Source organism: Pecten maximus, chromosome 12 (assembly GCF_902652985.1).
Source record: "Pecten maximus chromosome 12, xPecMax1.1, whole genome shotgun sequence".
NCBI classification, from domain to species: domain Eukaryota; kingdom Metazoa; phylum Mollusca; class Bivalvia; order Pectinida; family Pectinidae; genus Pecten; species Pecten maximus.
In genome coordinates, this window is record NC_047026.1 from 4,746,161 (window position 1) to 4,768,217 (window position 22,057).

At 34.8% G+C, this 22,057-nt stretch overlaps 1 protein-coding gene and 1 pseudogene across 1 annotated transcript in view; both read left to right on the plus strand.

The window, feature by feature from the left end:
- LOC117339631 (lysosome membrane protein 2-like) overlaps window positions 1–6,437 on the plus strand; it is a 37,452-nt gene extending 31,015 nt beyond the window's left edge. The window contains exons 10-14 of the mRNA XM_033901327.1: window positions 461–579; window positions 1,629–1,702; window positions 2,603–2,654; window positions 3,718–3,882; window positions 4,927–6,437. Coding sequence (XP_033757218.1) covers window positions 461–579; window positions 1,629–1,702; window positions 2,603–2,654; window positions 3,718–3,882; window positions 4,927–4,986 — 470 coding nt within the window. The 3' untranslated portion in view covers window positions 4,987–6,437. The remainder of the gene's footprint in view (window positions 1–460; window positions 580–1,628; window positions 1,703–2,602; window positions 2,655–3,717; window positions 3,883–4,926) is intronic.
- Window positions 1–22,057, plus strand: part of LOC117339720 — a 344,709-nt pseudogene that overhangs the window by 259,429 nt on the left and 63,223 nt on the right.

A 22,057-nucleotide genomic window follows, 5' to 3' on the forward strand; every position in this document is an offset into this window, starting at 1 on the left:
ATTTTACCGTCGGTCGGTATTCTTTGTTTTATTCATACCACAAGAAATGTTTAACAGTAACGAGTGCGATATAACAAAAGTACATGACTTCGGAAACTCATTATTACTACAACATTTATAAAAACAGTGAATATTTGCATTAATAATCATTATTTACCACATAACACAGTAGAAGCTGAAACATAAGTTTATTCTTTAAATTACCATTTTTTCTTATCTTAAGATTCAAGTATTACCACTTTAGTTGTCATTTTAGGAGATAATTTATATTTACAAGACGGGTACTAGAAATAAAGCAAATTATGTTAATTATTGCCCATGATGTTGTTACATTCTTCTCGTCAACTTTCATTGGTTGCACTTTTAATCAATACGTGGTTCATTGTCAATGACGAAGGATATGTTTGCATTTACATGAATCCCATGTTAAAACTCATTAAAGCGTGTTCTTGATTTTCAGGGTCTCCATTCTCTGTTTCCATGCCACATTTCCTATATGCAGATGAAAGTGTGATAAACGGCGTGCAAGGAATCCGCCCTGATGCAGCCCTCCATGAATCATATATAGATGTAATGCATGTATGTATGTCCAGGCTATTGTTCTAGCATATGTCAAAAACGAATACGAAATAAGTGTATAAACTACCAAACATTTAAATCAAGTTTCACCTTTAAAAGAATCTAATGCCAGGAAACTGCAATGGTAATCTGAGCGGAGAAAAATGCATCTAATTTGGAAACTTATATAAAACGTCATACATATTTGCAGATTAATTAAAAAGGATCGACCATGAACCTTCTACAAGTTGAATTTCTTAAATAGCTGTACATTATTATAAAAATGCCGTGTTGTTTTAATACATGTAGAAAGTTTAAAACAGCAAAGGTGTCCACTTACCATTGTGTCCAATTTGTGTCAATAATAGATCTGGGCTAAACATTTCAGGGTTACACTGACATTGGAACTAGGACCACCAGTGTGTGAAGAAATACATTGACATTAAAATGGTTAACATTGAAGATGTGTTCAAAGTTATACTGATATTAGAACCAGATCGTTGAGTAAAAAATACACTGACATTATAAGGGTTAGCATTTTAGATATTCAAGGTGTTACAATAACACTTGAAACAAATCAAAGTAACAGAGTGACACCCTAATCAGAAACATCCTTCACATTTCCTGTATCACCAAGATCTGACAGACAAACGGAGCAGACTTATCACTGTAGCGATTTCATCAGTATCCCCACTCTAATTAAAATCTAGATGGTCATTCAGCTTGCATCTGAGGCAAACCATTTCGGCAAAGCTTGTATATATATGTAGCTATATACTTTTTGGGACGAAACGACTTGAAACAAATTGACAGATTTTGCAAGCTATGTACACTAGTCATGCTAGTTCGGACATATAAAATTCACATCCAAGATTCTGGAAGTAGTCATTTGATTGGCTAATCAAAAAGGTCATCCCGACGTGACCCCTCTTGGGATGTTGTTAGATGTTCATGTAACGTAGTGAGCATCTAGATTTTAATTAGATTGCAGTATCCCCAGCATTATACGTTACTGATATTTTTAAGTATGTATATTACAAAATGTATCTACATCTCTGTTTTACTTGCAGGATATTGGATGCGTGTTGAAAACGGAGAGGAAATATCAAATAAATATGCTGGTCAGAAATAATCCAGATTTTACGTAAGTACATGTATATTGATCTTGTTTTTTTTCTTTAGAGGTAATATAGCTAACCTGTCGTAAATATATCAAGAGTATACACTGTATCTATCTTGGGTATAATATTGCTTTCTTAAATTAAGATATTTATTCAATTGATATCCAAATTATCATATAATCGTGGGCCTTCTGCAGTCGGTTGATATTAAAGTTTATAATAAATCGAGATTTATCCCAAAGCGGCATAACTTTGAAAGAATATTTAAGTTATATCACGATATTTTTTCCGTCAAATTAAAGAGTTATAATTGGGAAGTGTAATCATATTTCAGTTTAGTATAACGATGTGTCACATCCAGTCCCCTTCCAGTTTCTTTACGAGATCTGCTTCTATATTTTTGTTCTACCATTTGTCATGAACTATTGGCACATTTAAATTTTATAGATTTGATTTACATATTTTTAGGTATGGTCAATTCAATAATTGATTCATTCATTATATTTTCTTTCCTATCATGGATAAGAAATATCATGTCTGGTCATTTATAACTAAAATACACAGCATCAAAAGAAAATTGAAAACAAAAGAGGCCATTTCGGATCATACATGTATATACATCTACAATCTCTGTGAACTTCAGTAGTTTATTAAAACTTATTGTACTGGTAATTTCACATGGTTGACGGGAAAATGTTTACGTTATATGTCCATCATCGTTGCCTGTTTATTTTTATTTTCTCGCCAAAAGCAAGCCAGTTATATGTGTATATGATATACTATGTACAAACACATATTTGACTGCTTGGTAATATGTTTATTTCAATAACGATACGGAACTCTTATGTTGATTGATAATAAGCGATAGTTGGCATTTTGAAGAATCGTCGTAGTTTAATCATATGCAATTACTTTCATTACAGAATTGTCAAGGATATAAAGGACGTTTATTTTCCGATATTTTGGTTTAATGAGGTAATGTATAATAATCGCAATAATATTTGTAAAGATTGATTTATACATTGCCTAGGCAAAATTAATAAATAATGATTCGTGTAGAGGCTAACGAGCCTATGCAAATGCATGCGAATTTCTTTATTATACATGTACCTATTAATATCATTGTCATCATTCACTTATTTTATCAGTAAAATACTTGAGGAATTGTGCAGTTTTGAATTAAGGGAATGTAAATGATCAGTTTATAAAATTCGAGGTGATTGGTTTGGTTTTTGCGGGATTTAACGTCATCGCAACGCCAAGAGTCATATGAGAACGAGTGTCAAGGAGCATATGGATGAAAAGTTATACAGAGCAGGAAGGAACACATAATAGAAATATTTAAGATCCATAGTGTTGTTATTGGGACAGTTGGTCTATCCTGCTCTCCTCAATGTTCCCTCAGTGGAAAATCCATTATTATTCAGAGGTCTTAATCTTGGGTTCTTCAGTGTCCCCTGAACAGAAGACAAAAAAGAAACCACACCTTTAGGGGTAGGGAGCTCAATGACTCACCTGTTACGATTGCAGTGATACAGAAGAGTAGGCGTATTATTTCCCCGATCCTGCACGGGCAATTCCACGATGTATTCTAAGAAACGCATTTCATTTCCAGATGCGTATTTCCTAATCAATCGATATGAAATCAAATAGATAATAGTTGGTACAAATGATGTAAGAAGAGGTCGGCTTCACTAACACTCAATTTAAACTGAGTTTTTGAAATCCTTTTAAATAAAAATTTTATCTGTTTAAACACACAATGTCAGGCAAGGTTTTCATTATAATTAATTGGTTTTAAAGATCATATGAGGCCTGATGCATTTCTGTAAAATGCATTGTTTGTCGACTGACAAAGCGAAATAATACGAAGAATACTATGTTTCTCTAATTTTAGAAGTGACAAATTAGTTTCGTATATTGTTTAAGGTCTGTGTTTTTAATATATAGATAAACATCTAGTCAGCAACAACCTGCATTTTGTGTCTAGTTATCGTTTTTGTTATTAATTATGTGTTTTATTGGCATTTGCTTACAGAGTACTGTTGTAACGGAAGACTGGGCGAAATTCATCAAATCGTCATATCTTCTACCTGTAGGCATCGCCTCCGACATACCGTACATATGTATAGCAGTCGGGACACTAGTAACTTTTATCAGCTCTGTCGCCATTCACAGACAACGACGGAAAGCAAAGGCCAAGGTAATGATATACAGTTAACATATTAATCTAGCGCAAATAATTGATTCTTAACCAAGTAAGGTATCAGCTCCCCAAGATTCTTGTCGTTGTAAACAATACAAAACAAATCTGTAATTATCACAATCATAATTTAGCGAAAGGCGGTCAATACATTTACAAAAACATTTTTCATAATACTGGATTGAATCAGTAAATCAGGGCATCCAGTTGACCCTTGACTTTGGCATTTTTTCAGAAATCAATACACCTTTTTATAGACATATGAAAGGTCAAATCATTATGTCAAATAGACATGCTCCTTTAAACTCGGGAGTCAAATCTGATTTTGGAAGCCAAAAACATTTTCAAGGTTCTACTGGATGCCCTGTAAATTGTGAGACATACAATGTATGATTACACAAACACACACTAATCAATTTCTTGCGGTGATAATATAGAGAAATATCACAAATACTGACAGCAGTTTACTCTCCTGTGGCTGGTTGTTAAATCTACATTCAGTAAAGTATGTATAGTTGAAGACTTATTGTAAAAGATAAGTTTTGAAAGGACGACATTTCCCGAAGACATGAGCTGATGTGCAAGCAGATTGACCGACCATTTGTCGGTTTTTGTGAAAAAGATTAACTTCATCGTTAACTTACCTGATTATCAATTAAATTAGAACGTCTTTATTATCTACATGAACATAATCAATCACAAGTTTCATTCAGTTAATGAGATATGTGGTTTAAAATAAATTAAAATGTAGCCATTGTTTACCACAATTCAAAAAGGGATTTTGTATTGTATATTCTAACTATAAGGGGATTTATCAGTGCTATCCTATACCATCCTAATTATTGATCTAATACACAGTTGTTAGCATTAATTATGCTGCCTATAATTGATCATCAAAATAATTTGGTGTTAAAAATGGCGGCTAAACACCTTCAACATGGTATTGTTATCACATAAATGTTATGTTTTTCATATTAAGCTTTTCAAAACCTATTGTAATGCATTTAATACACATCTATTTTGTTGGGGTTTTTTTCGTTATAGATTCACGAGGACCAAAAACTTGACCCGTCTGAAAATACATCCCTATTAGTGAATGAGTGACTTTATGAAGGATATAGGACGCCTTGAATTTCTCTCAATCGCCACAGTAAATCACATTCGTCGCCTGTAAAAGTGACCCATCACCAACGTCCAATTGCATGCATTCAACCGGAGTGAAGCATTATCATTGACTTCGTGTGTTCAACAACTATGGCGCGTTAACATCGACTTCGTGTGTTCAACCACTGTGACGCATCATCATTGATTTACTTCGTGTGTCCAACCAAAGTGACGCGTTATCACGGCTTTATTTTGTATTCTGCCGTTTTTACGTATCGCCGTCGCTTTACTGAATGTTTTCTAGGAGTGTGAACATCGCTTTACTCGATGTGTTTAGACAAAGTGCCATATCAAAGCCGGCTTACTCTGTGTGTTCCGGCAAACTGACGTATCAACATAGCGTAACCTGTAGTATTCAGCCACTGTGACGCATCACCAACATCAAATTGCATGCATTCAACCGGAGTGAAGCATTATCATTGACTTAGTGTGTTCAACCACTGTGACGCATCATCATTGACTTCGTGTGTTCAACAACTGTGACACATCTTCATTGTCTTCGTGTTTTCAACCACTGTGACTCATCATTATTGTCTTCGTGTGTTCAACCACTGTGACACATCATCATTGACCTCGTGTGTTCAACAACTGTGGCGCGTTAACATTGGATTCGTGTGTTCAACCACTGTGACGTATCATCATTGACTTCGTGTGTTCAACAACTATGACGCATCATCATTGACTTCGTGTGTTCAACAACTGTGGCGCGTTAACATTGAATTCGTGTGTTCAACCACTGTGACACATTGTCTTCGTGTGTTCAACCACTGTGACACATCATCATTGAATCCGTGTGTTCAACAACTGTGGCGCGTTAACATTGAATTCGTGTGTTCAACCACTGTGACGCATCCTCATTGTTTTCGTATTTTCAACCACTGTGACACATCATCATTGAATCCGTCTGTAACGCATCATCATCATCATCGACTTCGTGTGTTTAACCACTGTGACGAATCATCATTGATTTACTTAGTGTGTCCAACCAAAGTGACGCGTTATCACGGCTTTATTTTGTATTCTGTCGTTTTTACGTATCGCCGTCGCTTTACTGAATGTTTTCTAGGAGTGTGAACATCGCTTTACTCCATGTGTTTAGACAAAGTGCCATATTAACGCTGGCTTACTCTGTGTGTTCCGGCAAACTGACGTATCAACATAGCGTAACCTCAAGTATTCAGCCACTGTGACGCATCACCAAAGCCTTATTAGCGTACTAGCGCGATTGTGTGGTCTGAGAGTGGCGTATCGCTATCGTATAATTTCATGTGATTGACACATAGTCATATCGATATCATATACAGTATTATGATAAATGACTTTTATTTATAAATCATTTACAGTGGTTATATTTTATTTATTATTAAATACAATTTGGTTTTTAATTTTGACGCATTTCTTTTTTCTTGTATTTAATATGTACATATAGCAAAACAACGGAGACTACTGACATGAAAACGAGAACGAAATTCCATAAACATGTGTATATATTTTAACTTTTAATTCGTTGGATTAAGTATTAGAAGTAAGTCTGTAACACACATACGCACTCACCACACGCCTGCATGTCGCACGCACGGGAGGCCGTCCGTAAATGACTTTAGCTCTTTATAGGACGTTAAACAAAATAAACCAAACCAAACCAAACCAAACCAAATCGTTAACAGCCTTCGTTGTCCTAAGATACACGTGTATTACATTTGTCTATAGGCAATCAGCACGTGAGCTCTGCGTTGCTATATATAGATTCCTAGCTGTGACGTCACAAGTGTGAAATTTATATCGATACTGGGTGTTGACAATGACTGAAGTTGTTTTGTATACAATCAGAAAATACAGTGAATATGTGTAACAGTTGTATACATATTATTTATATAAATGTATTTTGACAGCACGAAACTAGTATGTTGACCGACGTAGACTTGTAGAGACATGTGCTTAGATTACAACCTCGAACATCCCAATAAATTATCGGATGTTGCTATATTTCTCAAACGACACAATATGCTCGCATTTCTTCAGTGTAACTAGATATACAACATGCTCGCATTTCTTCTCGGTGTAACTAGATAGTTTAACTAGATATACAATATGCTCGCATTTCTTCAGTCTAACTAGATATACAATATGCTCGCATTTCTTCAGTGTAACTAGATATACAATATGCTCGTATTTCTTCACAGTCTAACTAGATATACAATATGCTCGTATTTCTTCACAATGTAACTAGATATACAATATGCTCGCATTTCTTCACAGTCTAACTAGATATACAATATGCTCGCATTTCTTCAGTGTTACTAGATATACAATATGCTCGTATTTCTTCACAGTCTAACTAGATATACAATATGCTCGCATTTCTTCACAGTCTAACTAGATATACAATATGCTCGCATTTCTTCACAGTCTAACTAGATATACAATATGCTCGTATTTCTTCAGTCTAACTAGATATACAATATGCGCGGCATTTCTTCACAGTGTTACTAGATATACAATAGCTCGCATTTCTTAACAAGTTAACTAGATATACAATATGCTCGCATTTCTTCACAGTGTGACTAGATATACAATATGCTCGCATTTCTTCACAGTCTAACTAGATATACAATATGCTCGTATTTCTTCACAGTCTAACTAGATATACAATATGCTCGCATTTCTTCACAGTCTAACTAGATATACAATATGCTCGTATTTCTTCACAGTCTAAACTAGATATACAATATGCTCGTATTTCTTTCTTAACTAGATAACATTGCTCGCATTTCTTCACAATGTAACTAGATATACAATATGCTCGCATTTCTTCACAGTGTTACTAGATATACAATATGCTCGCATTTCTTCACAGTGTTACTAGATATACAATATACTCGTATTTCTTCAGTGTTACTAGATATACAATATGCTCGTATTTCTTCAGTCTAACTAGATATACAATATGCTCGCATTTCATCTTAATAACAAAGCTCGTTTCTCCAGTGTTACTAGATATACAATATGCTCGATTCTCAGGGCTAATAGAAAATTGCTCGCATTTCTTCAGTCAATTACAATGTATTTCTTCACAATGTAACTAGATATACAATATGCTCGCATTTCTTCAGTGTTACTAGATATACAATATGCTCGCATTTCTTCAGTCTAACTAGATATACAATATGCTCGCATTTCTTCACAGTGTTACTAGATATACAATATGCTCGCATTTCTTCACAATGTAACTAGATATACAATATGCTCGCATTTCTTCACAGTGTTACTAGATATACAATATGCTCGCATTTCTTCAGTGTTACTAGATATACAATATGCTCGTATTTCTTCACAGTGTTACTAGATATACAATATGCTCGTATTTCTTTACATTGTTACTAGATATACAATATGCTCGCATTTCTGCACAGTCTAACTAGATATACAATATGCTCGTATTTCTGCACAGTCTAACTAGATATACAATATGCTCGTATTTCTTCACAGTGTTACTAGATATACACTATGCTCGCATTTCTTCACGGTCTAATTAGATATACAATATGCTCGCATTTCTTCACTGTCTAACTAGATAAAACTGTTATAAGCAATAAGCAGTCACAAAAATATTCGGGATGTAAAGATCGAGTAAAGCTGCTGATGTTGAAGAGACTAACGTCCTTGATATTCAAGCTCTACAGGATATATCCAAAAGACATGGTCAATGCTTATATAATATTCAACTTGCGATACATCTATAGGTTAAATTGATAGACGGAATTTGCGAGATCTCTGTTTCCTGTTCTGCCAATATAATCCGCCTCTTACGAATAAATGGTCCAAAAGAGCGGAAAATGTTCTTTCCCATTGGTAAACCAAAACATCTTTTGGAAGATATTGACACTTGTCTTACATACACTCCAGTATAGTTCACAACCATGCGTTGATAACGCCGTTCGCATTTCTCGAAAAAGAATGTTCTCATCACAAGAGAAAGGATGTAGCCTTTAAGCTTGAAATGGGATATGGTAGTGTACAGTGTTGGGAAGAAAAATGTTGATAGACGCTGCCATTTTCAGAGACGAGTTTAAAAGCTATTTGAAATTATTTAAAATCCCCTTTCCGTTACTTTCATTTCTTGTGTTAATAAATTCCAACCTGACCTCGGCCCTGCATTTTTTAGCACCGCGGATGGTAGAAAGGAGATTGAATAAAGGCTCAGTTGAGCAACTTTTACAATTACTAATAAAACCGTATTAATAAGGATTCTTATAGCGCTCTAGGAATCCATTATAAACAGACCCGCTCTCATTAACCAGCATTCTGAAATGTTGTAATACTGAAAAATGATATCGGTATTCGTCTTACACGCTGTTATAGGAACATGTAGGGAGAAGTTCCCTATTTATGATATAATTCCAGCTCCTTTAAAAACAGTATGTAATTGAGTGGTAACAGACCAAGTAATAAGTCGCCTTTTAGTAGGCACAACCACAAACCTGTCATTTAGATCGCAATCTAATTAAAATCTAGATGGTCATTCGCACTACGTTAAATATCCATCTAACAACATCCCATAAGGGTTCATGTTCTGATGACCTTTGATATGTGTGCATTTCACTTTCAGGGCGAATTGCAAATTTTTTGATGTCATCGAAGCAAGAAATTTCGTCACAGCATGAATATGAAACGAACCATTTCGGGACAGCATGTATATATACATGAAACTTAATTTTTGGGACGAAATGACTTGAAAAAAATTGACAGATTGAAAGGTCATCAGAACGTGGCCCCGTATTGGATGTTGTTAGATGTTCATGTAACGTAGTGAAAATGACCATCTAGATTTTAATTAAATTCTTTAGATCTTTAAGTGTGGATATCAGGATCAAGAAATGCTTATGTGGTTTGTTGTCAGTATGGTATCTAAGATGCTTATTCTTTAGGATTTATAGATCTAATGACATTAATCAACCTATCATCTAATCCAACTTGTTTTCATTCTACCCATCTTGAATCTTAAAATGCATATTACATTTAATGAAAGGAGTTGCTTGAGCCCTTAATGACCTTAGCTGTTCATAGGAGTTAAACAAATAAAACAAAACCAAATCCGTCACGAACAATATCGCAGTTGCACATAACACATACAGACAAAAAAACCCAGGCAACACATACACACAGACCTCACATACACACACAGACATCACATCCACACAGAGATCTCGCATACACACACATACCACACAGACCTAGCATACACAAACAGACCTCACATACACACACACAACACACATACCTCACATATACACACACACATACCTCACATATACACACACAGACCTCACATACACACACAGACCATACAGACCTCACATACCACACAGACCTCACATACACACACACATACCTCACATATACACACACAGACCATACAGACCTCACATACACACACAGACCTCACATATACACACAGACCTCACATATACACACACAGACCTCACATACACACACAGACCTCACATACACACACAGACCTTACATACACACACAGACCTCACATACACACACATACCTCACATATACACACACATACCTCACATATACACACAGAGACCTTACATACACACACAGACATCACATACACACACAGACATCACATACACACACAGACATCACATACACACACAGATCATACAGTCCTCACATACACACACAGACATCACATACACACACATAATACACATACAGACCACACATATACACACACAGACCTCACATACACACACAGAATACACATACAGACCACACATACACACACAGGCAACACACACACAGACCTCACATACACGACCGCTTTGCTAGTGTAGATAGTGTTTCTATAACTTATATTAAACAGTATTGAATATTCTATACCGATACTAATGCCTTTTCCTCACTTTTGATATGTCTTTATTATCTAGTTCCAAAAGTTGTATGAATTTGGCCATACTAGGTTGTTATGGTAATAGGTTTTAATAAAACGTTTCTAATATCTATATAATGGGTAAATTAAATGATAAATGATATTCGTCTTCAACATCACCGTGTCACAACTCACAATATGGACAAATTCGATTATTTCTTCCAATGTTCCCATATCTCGATTATTTCTTTCAATGTTCCTATACCTCCCCATTTCTTTATTCAGTTTATGCGATGATAATCTATTTTTGTGATTTCTTAAGTAATTTTTGGTCCAATAGGTTTTGTTAAAAACTGTTTCAGACAAAAATTATACATTTATAAAAAGAACACTTGATGTTATGACGGATAATGACCCTTTGATTTTACAAACAGACGTATACCACGCAATCCTATAGAGCATGAGATAAGGGAGGTAACTCCTACATATATTTTACTTTTCGTTCTATTGTGTATATAGATTTAATTTCCTCGCTCAATATTAAAAAAAAAAATTGTAATACATGATTAAACAATATATCAGTATAGCATAGCCTGTGTATTGCACAGAGCTTTTCTATTTCACATCATTATTACGTATACCAATAATGACAAACTGCAAATTCTGTACTGAAAATGTAAATGTTTTGTGCAATGTGCAATGTATCAAATTACATTACCTTGAAAATATGTTCAGAGGCACTCTTTTAAAATAGTGATCAATTCAAATATAAAGATACATGCATAATTGATTATCATAACAATAAAGCTTAATTATGTTGACTTAAATGAGACAAATAAAATAAGAGCTAAATGAAGAAAAAAATCCTGTCGTGTAAAAAAAAATGAAGAAAAAAAAGAAACGTCCGCCCTCCTTTAGTCAACAAAGACAATGGCTTAACAATGACTTATAAAAGATGAACACAATCCAAAGTGACCAGACAGAACTAACCAATGAAAACTACTATTTTACATAATGACCAATACAAATCACGCCATAGAAAAGTTACGTAACTACACACCCACGAGCAACACCATAGAATACACCTTTACACTTACATCACAACATGGGATACAAAACTCAGACACGATTTTTACACGAGTATAATACAAACACTGTGCAGTCAAAGGGGCCACGCTGGCCGAGTAGTTAAAGTGCCCGGATACCTTATCACTAACCTTCACCCTCTTGGTCGCGAGTTCAAAACCAACGTTAGGGTACTGACCGTAGGTTGGTAGCTTTTCTCCGGGTATTCCAGCTTTCCCTCCACCTCCAAAACCTTGTGAAACAAGTATTACCAACAAATTATATTAAACATGCTTGTCGGCCTGGGTGGAAGTTCGTGAGTGTCTTACTGTGGGAGGGGACCTGAGTATGAATCGAACCCCGGCCGTCTAGGTAAAATTAAAAAGGACTTGTTATCATTTAAATTATCAGTTTATTTATTTTAAAAAAAACGAAAAAGAAATTATGTCTGTCGTAGAAATGAACATGAGTCGAAAATTTCTCGACCAATCAGATAACAGTCACTAGTTATGAGTTTATCGGGATAACGCAATTGACGGCTTTCTAAAGAACGTAAAGAGGCATGTCACGTGCCTTATTGCATTTTAATTACACATAATTAAATATTAAGAAACGTTAAAAAACATTGAAAGTGGATCTTTATATAATTATATCCAGACTAATTCCTAAACAAGAGTCCCAAAGTGCCTGCAACGCTCACCCTAATATCGCAATGATCTTCAAGGCATCCTTCGAAGATATCCCATATTTTGGGATCGGACTCTAAATTTATTCTAATTTTAAACTACTTAAACACCACCAAACCCGTTATCAAGAAAAACCATCAAACATACTTTACTCGAATATATGTTTCTTTAATCAACGGTATGTTGTTTTACCTATCTTTATGACTAATCAATATTGATTTCTATATATATAATCAATTTGACTGTGACATATGGACACTTTCACGAGTTATTCCGCCTTTCAGCGGACCTAAACTGTTCATATAAACAGATTGACAAAGAAATGTTTAAATGTATGAAAACCATACAAAATGTGTTTCGTAAAAGAGTTATATATATTTGAATATGTTAGTCGTATTGATTCATTTTTGTGTTTTATTGGAGAGATTTCTTCTTCTCTAAACAGATCCATGTACGTGTCGTCGTAGTTGAGTTGTAGGTGATATTGAAAACACGACTTACCTCCCCTTTGCCAGCATTTCGACTAAGACCACAATGACAATTAGCTTCGCTATGTTTCATTGTAACATTAAAATTCATAATAAATTCCCCAAATCTCATAAACAACTTTCCATCTCACCTTTCTAAGACCCACATCTGGGAAGCAAAATATAAAAGTGTCAACACAAAATGTTCGCCATTTTCTGGAGCTAAATGTAGCTGTCAACATGCGTCACCACTTTGGATTATATACATCCGGGTTAGGGGTAAGGGTCAAATCAGGACTCTTTACACAGGATCCTGGAGCACAACATACATGATCAATATTATTATTTTACATCTAAAAACCTAGCTTGAAATCTCTACAATAAATCAACATTCAATTCATCAACGAAAATCAAGTTCAAAGAGGAATTTGATATATTTTGCTGAAATACATGCATTTTGAGGGACTTCATTTCTGTGGGACCTGAACCCGGAAGTACTTAATTATGGTCTCAGTCCAATTTTACACCTTTGCTTATACGACTACAAATATCAGTCACAATTTGTGATGATAATAAAGCACAGATGCATATGACTGCTCTCATATATTCCTGTGAAATTTAAATATTAGAAGAGAATATAAACAATTGGAATTGGCATTTAGTTTCATTGTTTATAAGGTTGGCAACGCTTAAACAGATAAACTTTGATATATACATTTCAAGCATTCAGTTAAAAACATGCAATTATACTGCAGTGATATTTTATTATAAAAAGTTCGTGTACTTACCAAAACAAAGATTATATAAAGATATAAAAGGCTTTGAACGTCCAATAAGAAAGTCGAGTAAATTGTGTGTGTGTGTTTTTGTTTTAAATTAAAGTTTCACGTGGCAGCAAGGTATCCTTCAAATAAACGCGGTCTTTATTAAGAGTGGATTGAGCGTTTTTGTTTTTGTTTTTGTTGTTGTTGTTGCTGCTGTTGTTGTTGTCGTTGTCCTAGTTGTGAGCTTTTGGTTAATACAAAATTTGTTAAGTAATTCGTAGTAAAAGTAGTAATAAAATTTAACAAAACGTCTTCTCGGATTTAAAATGTACCCACCTTATATACACTCACTTATCTTGTACGGTCGAGAAACGCTATATTTGGAAGTATACAGGTAATTATGTGACAAACTGATTCCCCAACCAGTATTTTCCCGATCCACCGTGTTGAACAAATACAGTGTAACGTTGTTTCCGAATAACACAGATTTTTATAGATCTTCCTCCGAATGGCATCATAAACATGACAAAATCCAGTAGAATAGCATTTCCTTGTGAAGCTTTCTATTAAACTGTCCAATTTTTTTGGAACTATCAAAATACAATTGAAAAATATGTTATCAACTGTATAATGTGGCATATTAGCCCGAGTTTCCTCTGGCCCTGACACCACACCAATGTCAGGGCCAGAGGAAGTTCGGACTAGCGGGTTGTAACACCTGGCATGTACAAGACATGCATATGGGCTCGCTAACTCTTAAGTTTTACCATTTGTTATATGCCGTCATACAACCCTAAATAATACCTAGTTAGTTTTTCCCACTGCATTACATAAACATCTAACGACATCTCATACGGAGTCACGTTAGGTTAACCAATCAATTTACTACTTACAGAATCATGGAAGTGAATTTCATATGTCCGAAATAGCATAACTAGAGTGCATGGCTTGTATAATTTGTCAATCTGTTTCAAGTTATTTCATTGTCCAACGAAGCATACAACTATACATGCTGTGCCGAAATGGTTAGATTCAGATGCATGATGTGACGAATGGTTGAGATCGACGACATCGAAAAATTGACAATTCGACCTGAAACTGAAATATTGATGTAACAAAGGTCATCCTGACGTAACAAAGGTCATCCTGACGTAACAAAGGTCATCATAACGTGACTTCTTACGCGATGTCATTAGATGTCCATGTAACGTAGCGAGAATGAACATCTTTATTTTATTTAGATTTACCGTCATATCGGAAAACGACAGATACAAACCTGGCAATTATTTTGCAATGATTTAAAATGACACTTATATATTTATGTAAATTGTTAATTAAATTTTAAAATTGACAGTGAAAAGTAAGCTTTGTACATAGACTTACCTTTAATAAAAGGATGTCAGTTTAATGACCGATATCTCAATTGAAATGCAATGTACGTTTAGGGCTATTAATATATGTCACGTGGTTGTCTGTTTACTTCCAAATATGGTATTTTCCCTGACCTCAAATGCCATGATGACGTCTTAATGCAGGACATCAATCAATCGAAGATTAAAAAAAATATTTATTACTTTTTATAACATCGGATTACTTAACAGATAAAACATTAACGTAACGCTCATAACTTAAACAATCTACGAAAATACAAAAGTATACACATATAATTTTACACGAAACAGAACTTGAGTGCAAGAAGCAAAAACGCAGGAATCCATCTTGAACTCAAGATCTAATCATTAGATATCCCTTTACACTTCTCAAGCATCACGGATTATGCTTCCTCGAGGAAAATTATCGATTGGCTGTAGTTACTGATAACACGAACGACTGCAATGTTTTTTTGACAAATTATTTTTCTAAGTGATATTTTCAAACTCTACCTTAGTAAAACCTCTTTCCCCGGCAGCGGCTCTTAATAAGCTCATTACAGATTTTATGTCAGTAAACTAATGATCAGTTGCATAAGGGCTGGACTCTAGCACATCAGTCCCATTTAAATGAATGGGTTAATAAATGGTTTAACCCATGTACTTTATTTCTTTACAGTACTGACAAAACATATTGAGAATGGAATCCTATTTTTAATTCCCACCAGTTTCCGAAAGTAATGGGGGATTTATCAGAAGGTAATCAAGCGGTACCCTATGTGGTATTTTATAGAACGCTGTGAGTATGAAAACATGTTCTCTCTCAGAAATTAGTTTAGTAATACCAGCTTTCTATATTTTTTTATCAATATATCCGGACATTTCGGATTTAATGACGTGTTTCAGTATCTGAACGAGTTAAAAGATTCAGGTGTTCAGAGTGGATTTTTAATCATACCGCAGAGTAAGATAATGTGATTTATTTGGTAAAAAATGCATCCTTTGTCAGGAAAGAATTTTAAAGTATATTATATAATTTGCATTGTAACAAGATTGCAGTGCTTGCTGTGGAAGTGTTAATGTACTGTACTGTATTTTTAGCTATACACGATGAAGATTTTGGGCTAGGATTGGAATTATTCCAGACTTTGTTTTCATCATCAAGTTAGATGTGCTTTACTGGAAGGTTACCATCATTTTGTCTACTACCCTGTGCGTGTCACAATTTATAAGTTCTGTGTCACTTAAAAACACCATATATAAGAACCGCTTTGTCAGTAACATTAAAATACTATAAAAAAGAGACGTCTAACGCATCGTGTTTTAGAATGATTTTTATTTTGTCAGGTCAGGCCAAGGTTTACCCAATATTATGAAATACAAATTGGTTCTTTCCTATAATTTGAATTATCATAGCGGCATTGACAAATGTTCCGTTCGTGTTTTCTCTCATTCAGTTTATTTTTTATTTTTTGATAATCATGTACCAGTTGTAGAACTTTTCTGAAGGAAACAATGACTTATTTGGAAATAAGCTAATACGTTGGTTGTCATTTTGTGCATCTTTGTGGATTTAAGTGCGAAAAAGAAAAACAGAAAATGGACACTTTTTACATCTATGTTATGAAGGCATCTGGCTTCCTTTTGAGGGCAATTTGAACAAGGTAGAATTAGTGGTGGTCGACAATGGTGCTAATTAGTTCACATTACAATAACTGTCTTTTGCAAAAACTTCTAAAAGCGATATGACTGAGCGGCCAATGTCTAACATGTACATTAATCATAAAAATGACAGATATTTTATTTGATTTCCAATTGGCCCTTTGATCTCTGGGTTCACTCAGGGGTAAAATAATTGTCATCTGTTGTCCCTAAGTATATAATCTCGTGATGAGACCACGGGACTCCCAGACTTGGGGAGGGGGTAGAGAATGAAGACGTTAAGAAGTTAAGAAGCTGTCAATCATTTATAAGATGCATGTGAAGTAAATTGTAGAATTCAGGTCCTTATAATATTTTTTCATATAATATGAATTGCCAACGTAAATACAAACAAGGCATGCTTTGCACAACTGGTGTTCAATCATTTTTGTTAGTGCCTTTCATTTTTAGGTATTTTTCGTGTAAATATTGGTCATTTACAATTATTTTCAAACACTTTTTGCCTGTCATCTAGAGAACCTTCAATACAGAAATACAGACTCGGGGCCTTTAGCACTTGTTCTTATTGAAATTTATTCGGGAATACTTCATGTACCAGTGATATGTCTGTATCTATACCTCTTGACTAAGAAGAAGAATATGTTTAAATGTAACAACTTGACCCCTGTGAATTTTAGACTTGATTACGAACGCCGCGCTATAGCATAGATTGTGTGTGTCTTCTGATAGATTTTGTATGAGTACGCTTTGTTGGAATATGCAAGTCAAGGTCAGTGTCAATGTTCGAGGTCAGGTGTGATATTTCATTCTTGAAATATTTTAATAAATTTTGTTGTTGTGATTTGACAATAGATACTTCATTACTTGTCATTAATAATTATGTTGGATTTGTTTTTAATCTGAAGCCTTTAAATATGCATTTTTTTATTAACAAAATAAGCAGTACATTTCAATTTATCCGGATGAACATTTCCTCTACATTTTTGTATATGCAAAATAAGCTTTTCACATTCATGGCCGCCATTGAAGGTAAGAGCAGTAACTACTGGTTTATTCATATAAATACAACAGTCATTTTCTGTCTCTGAGCGGATCATAGCAATTTCACAGACGGTTCAATATCCGCGTCACATTCATAATTCTACATTTTCAAACTCTTGTCCGTAGCTGGAAACCGTTGATAATCGTCCTCTACCTTTTTACCCACATTCAGCTTGACCCGAACATCACTTTAAACTCCAAATTAAAGAATCATATGCCCTCACTATATAACAATATAATGTGAGTAGGGCATTAGGGAGTTTCCGGCTCCAAATAAAGTCTGGTAGCATTTTCAGGAACTTGTTTATACAAAAAAAAACATAGGCTACTTTGTAGTACGTAGTAAAAACAATATACATTCGCATTACATTTTAATAACATAGGAAATAATAAGCAATACACTTTCATAGAAACCTGATCCTAGCATAAATTGTATATCCGATTTTTATGGGTCTTTATAGATATAAATTTAACATGTAGGCATCGTAATACCATGTATTACATGTAACAATAAAACAAATATTCCTAGTAGACTTAACAAATGATAATAGTAATATTAACAGAACAAAGGAACTTGTAAACATCTATTTATTCATATATATATTATATTAAAAGCATCAAAGTATTAATATATACATGTACATATGTAATAGAGTTAATATAGACCCGGGGCAGACATGGTGTCTTATATAACTCCAGGTAGACTCGGAGTCTACTCGGAGTGCACTCCAAGTTTACCTGGAGTCCAAACGGAGTGCACTCCAAGTCCAAATGGGGTGCACTTGGGTGCAACCTTTAGTCTACACTAAACTGTACAACAGATGAATACATGCTAGAAGTCAATGCTGAAATGATAACAGACAACGAGCTGAAGATCGTACCATTCAACAAAGGGCGCAATATCCTAAAACAACCTTTATTAATAACAAATAATTTGGCCGGAAAGGACGCGCCTGAGGTCGTATCGTTGGAGGAAACGTGTTTGAGATTATTCAACATCATATCAACCGCGAATGGCATTAAGGACGGCCTCCGCTATGTCCGAGGTGCGTGTGTATTTTTGAAGGCTGAAGTATGTTTGTGGTCGTCTCCTTGTGATATTATAGAACTGATGCCGACTTAATAGCACTACATCACTGAAGCAAACTTCCGAATACATCCAGCAGGTTACCCCACCCGGTCATATTACACTGACAACTGACGGACCAGTCGTCCCACTCATAAAAGGCTTAGCGCTAGGCAGGAGTAGCAACTACCATTTTTATAGACTCTGGTATGTCTCGACCAAGGGACAGAACCGAAAGCCTTATTGACAAGGGCAAACTCTCAACTAAAGGCCAAAATTGAGGTGTGTCACGAATTTAATCGTCACCAACGATCACACAATGTGACAGCAGGTACAATTCCTAAGCCCTACCTACAAGACAGAAAACTGGAGAACCAAAGGAAACCCCACGTGGTCGGACAGGTTACCTTTTCACGTTCGATCGGGTAATCGGAACCCGGCCGCCCGGCATGTGTGCTATATCACTATGTCCTGACCACCCATCAAATACTAATGTTGCGCACGAATTGGAGCAACAAAAATATTTATCATCACCTAATTGGAAAACTGTCTCTGTTATTAAACTAATATTAGCAACACAGTTAGATAGTCATGTTTTTATTGGGAATTAACTGTATTAATTATATTTGGATCTAATCATTGTTTATTTAACTTTTTCCCCTTTTAATGTATATGTTGTTATATTAAAGTCCTAGGTATAGATATAGCTTAGTTGTGTTAAAGCCACATGTTCGCAATTAACATAAAATTCTAGTTGCACACATGTTTCTACATTGTTTATAATAATGGCATTCCAAGATGTTCATTCACGCTCCTCAAACGTTAAAATGACAACTGGCCTAGACGCTTGATCGGGGGAGTCCTTGAGGCATTAGTGTATTTACCGCGAGATGTGTCACGGAGTCGAGAACGAGGCTATAACAACGTGCACTGCACATAGACTACACACATGGCCGTTGTTTACACCGAGTATACGAAAACTTACAATACTTTCATTTATTTATATTAATTGAATAAAAGCGTTATAACTGAACAAAATAAACAAACTTACATGTAAATGCTAAATTTGGAAATGTAGCAATATGCATATAACAAAATATCGATAAAATTTGAGATCCGTGTTGTTGACAATGTTCAAAAGCTAACCCATACAATATAGACTGGAAGTTTTGGGGAAATAAAGCGTGTTGAAAAATAACGGTAAACAAAGATGCAATGAATATATACCAAATCTTTTCCATGCAAGCCTTGAATTGCAAACTAATAACACATTTCCAGCCACTTACCTCGTTTGATTTTAGCAATAATATGATGTTAACACATGAATCGACCATTTGGTAGATCCTACTTTTATTTTAACATCTTAACGACAAAAATACGTAACTGCGGCTGTCGCAATTTTGACAAATCTGACTAGTTTGCAAAATAAAATAGGCGAAAATCTCGGTAACAATTTATTTTGATAACGGCGTAGTAAACATGTCTTTAAAACATACATATATGAAATTTTAATTGGCGATAACTGCCCTTGATTTGTCTTTTATCCATTTTAATGTGCATATTCTGTAAACTACCGCGAATTTGATTTCAATTGGTCAAACCAGCGGTTTATGTTTTAACTTCCTGTTTGCGGATATCAGGATTTTTTTTTTCAATATCTAGTACAAAATGTAGGTCGATCGTAAAGTGCAGTTGTACATGTACAACTACTGTTTAAAACTACAGTTATAGTCATTTGCCTTTCTTATATAATCTGCAATATATACATTGGTTAACTTTCATAATATTCATATTATTTAGACAAAACAAATTGTCTACGTGCGTACGTGCCTTTTTGTTATCGCCTAGATTCAAACAAAACATTGTCCGACCAATTATATCCATAATTCAACCGGTCATTTCGATCAACTTCTTCAAACCGAACCCTCTGTAAACCGAACAATTATCCATGCCCCATGTATGTTCGATTTATAGAGGTTCCACTGTATAAATTATTTTCAGATACCTTTCTATGAGTTTGTTTCACCGCGCTCTCTATAAAAGGTTTAAAACAAATGTATGCTCATCAAAACTAGATCATTGGCGGTAACTTCGGTATTAATATGTTTCTGATCGCCAGAAGATTAGTATACAGACCTTCTGTGATTCCCAGATATTTCAAAAGGTGTTTACATCTTGTAAAAAATTCCTTAAAGCATGTACGGATGTAGATATGTCATCTACATTTATGTTGAAATTTAGAAACTTCTAGAACAAATTTATATGATTATTTTATTCTAACGTAAACTACGAGGATAAAACTGTTTATACTACTTTTGTGATTAAAAGGAAAGTGATATAAATATATACGAACAGTTTTTTTTTCTGATGCATTTTCTTAATATTTTTGCTATTTGGTGGGATGTTTGTATCATTCCATAGGTAGGATTCATCCACATTTATATCAAACTTATGTCGTCGGTTAGGGAAGCATCCTCCTCCGATTGCACATATATCTCAGATGGTATCGTTCATTACCATGCCGTCAAGGGAATCAGGATGATCGTTAAAATGCTTGTTGGTTTTCTGTATAACATAAATCAAGGAATGTTGTCAGCCATGCTTTTAACGTTTGTAAATTTTTTCTGCTCCACGAAAGCATCATTCACCTCGAGATTTTGCACATTTAATGGTTGCTGATGTAAGTTGAGCAAGCAATGGAATCCATTAGAGATCCCTAGTTCATTAAGATCTCGGGTTGTATCATATTTTTCTTCTAGTCAACACTTTCCTAATTTACACTCCTTCCGATCACCCATTTTCACATCTTCGTTTCAATAGTGTTAAAGCGCGGTCATATATACGTTAATCCTTTCTCATTTTACCTGATACCATCTGTTTACTTTTCACCTTGATCTGCAGCCAGGCCTGCTTAGCAATTGTACTTGCTGTTGCCGTTGACTGATTTGTAAGGTGGGACTATTGTCCATTCTATTACTTTTTTGTCTTACTTTTTTAGCTATT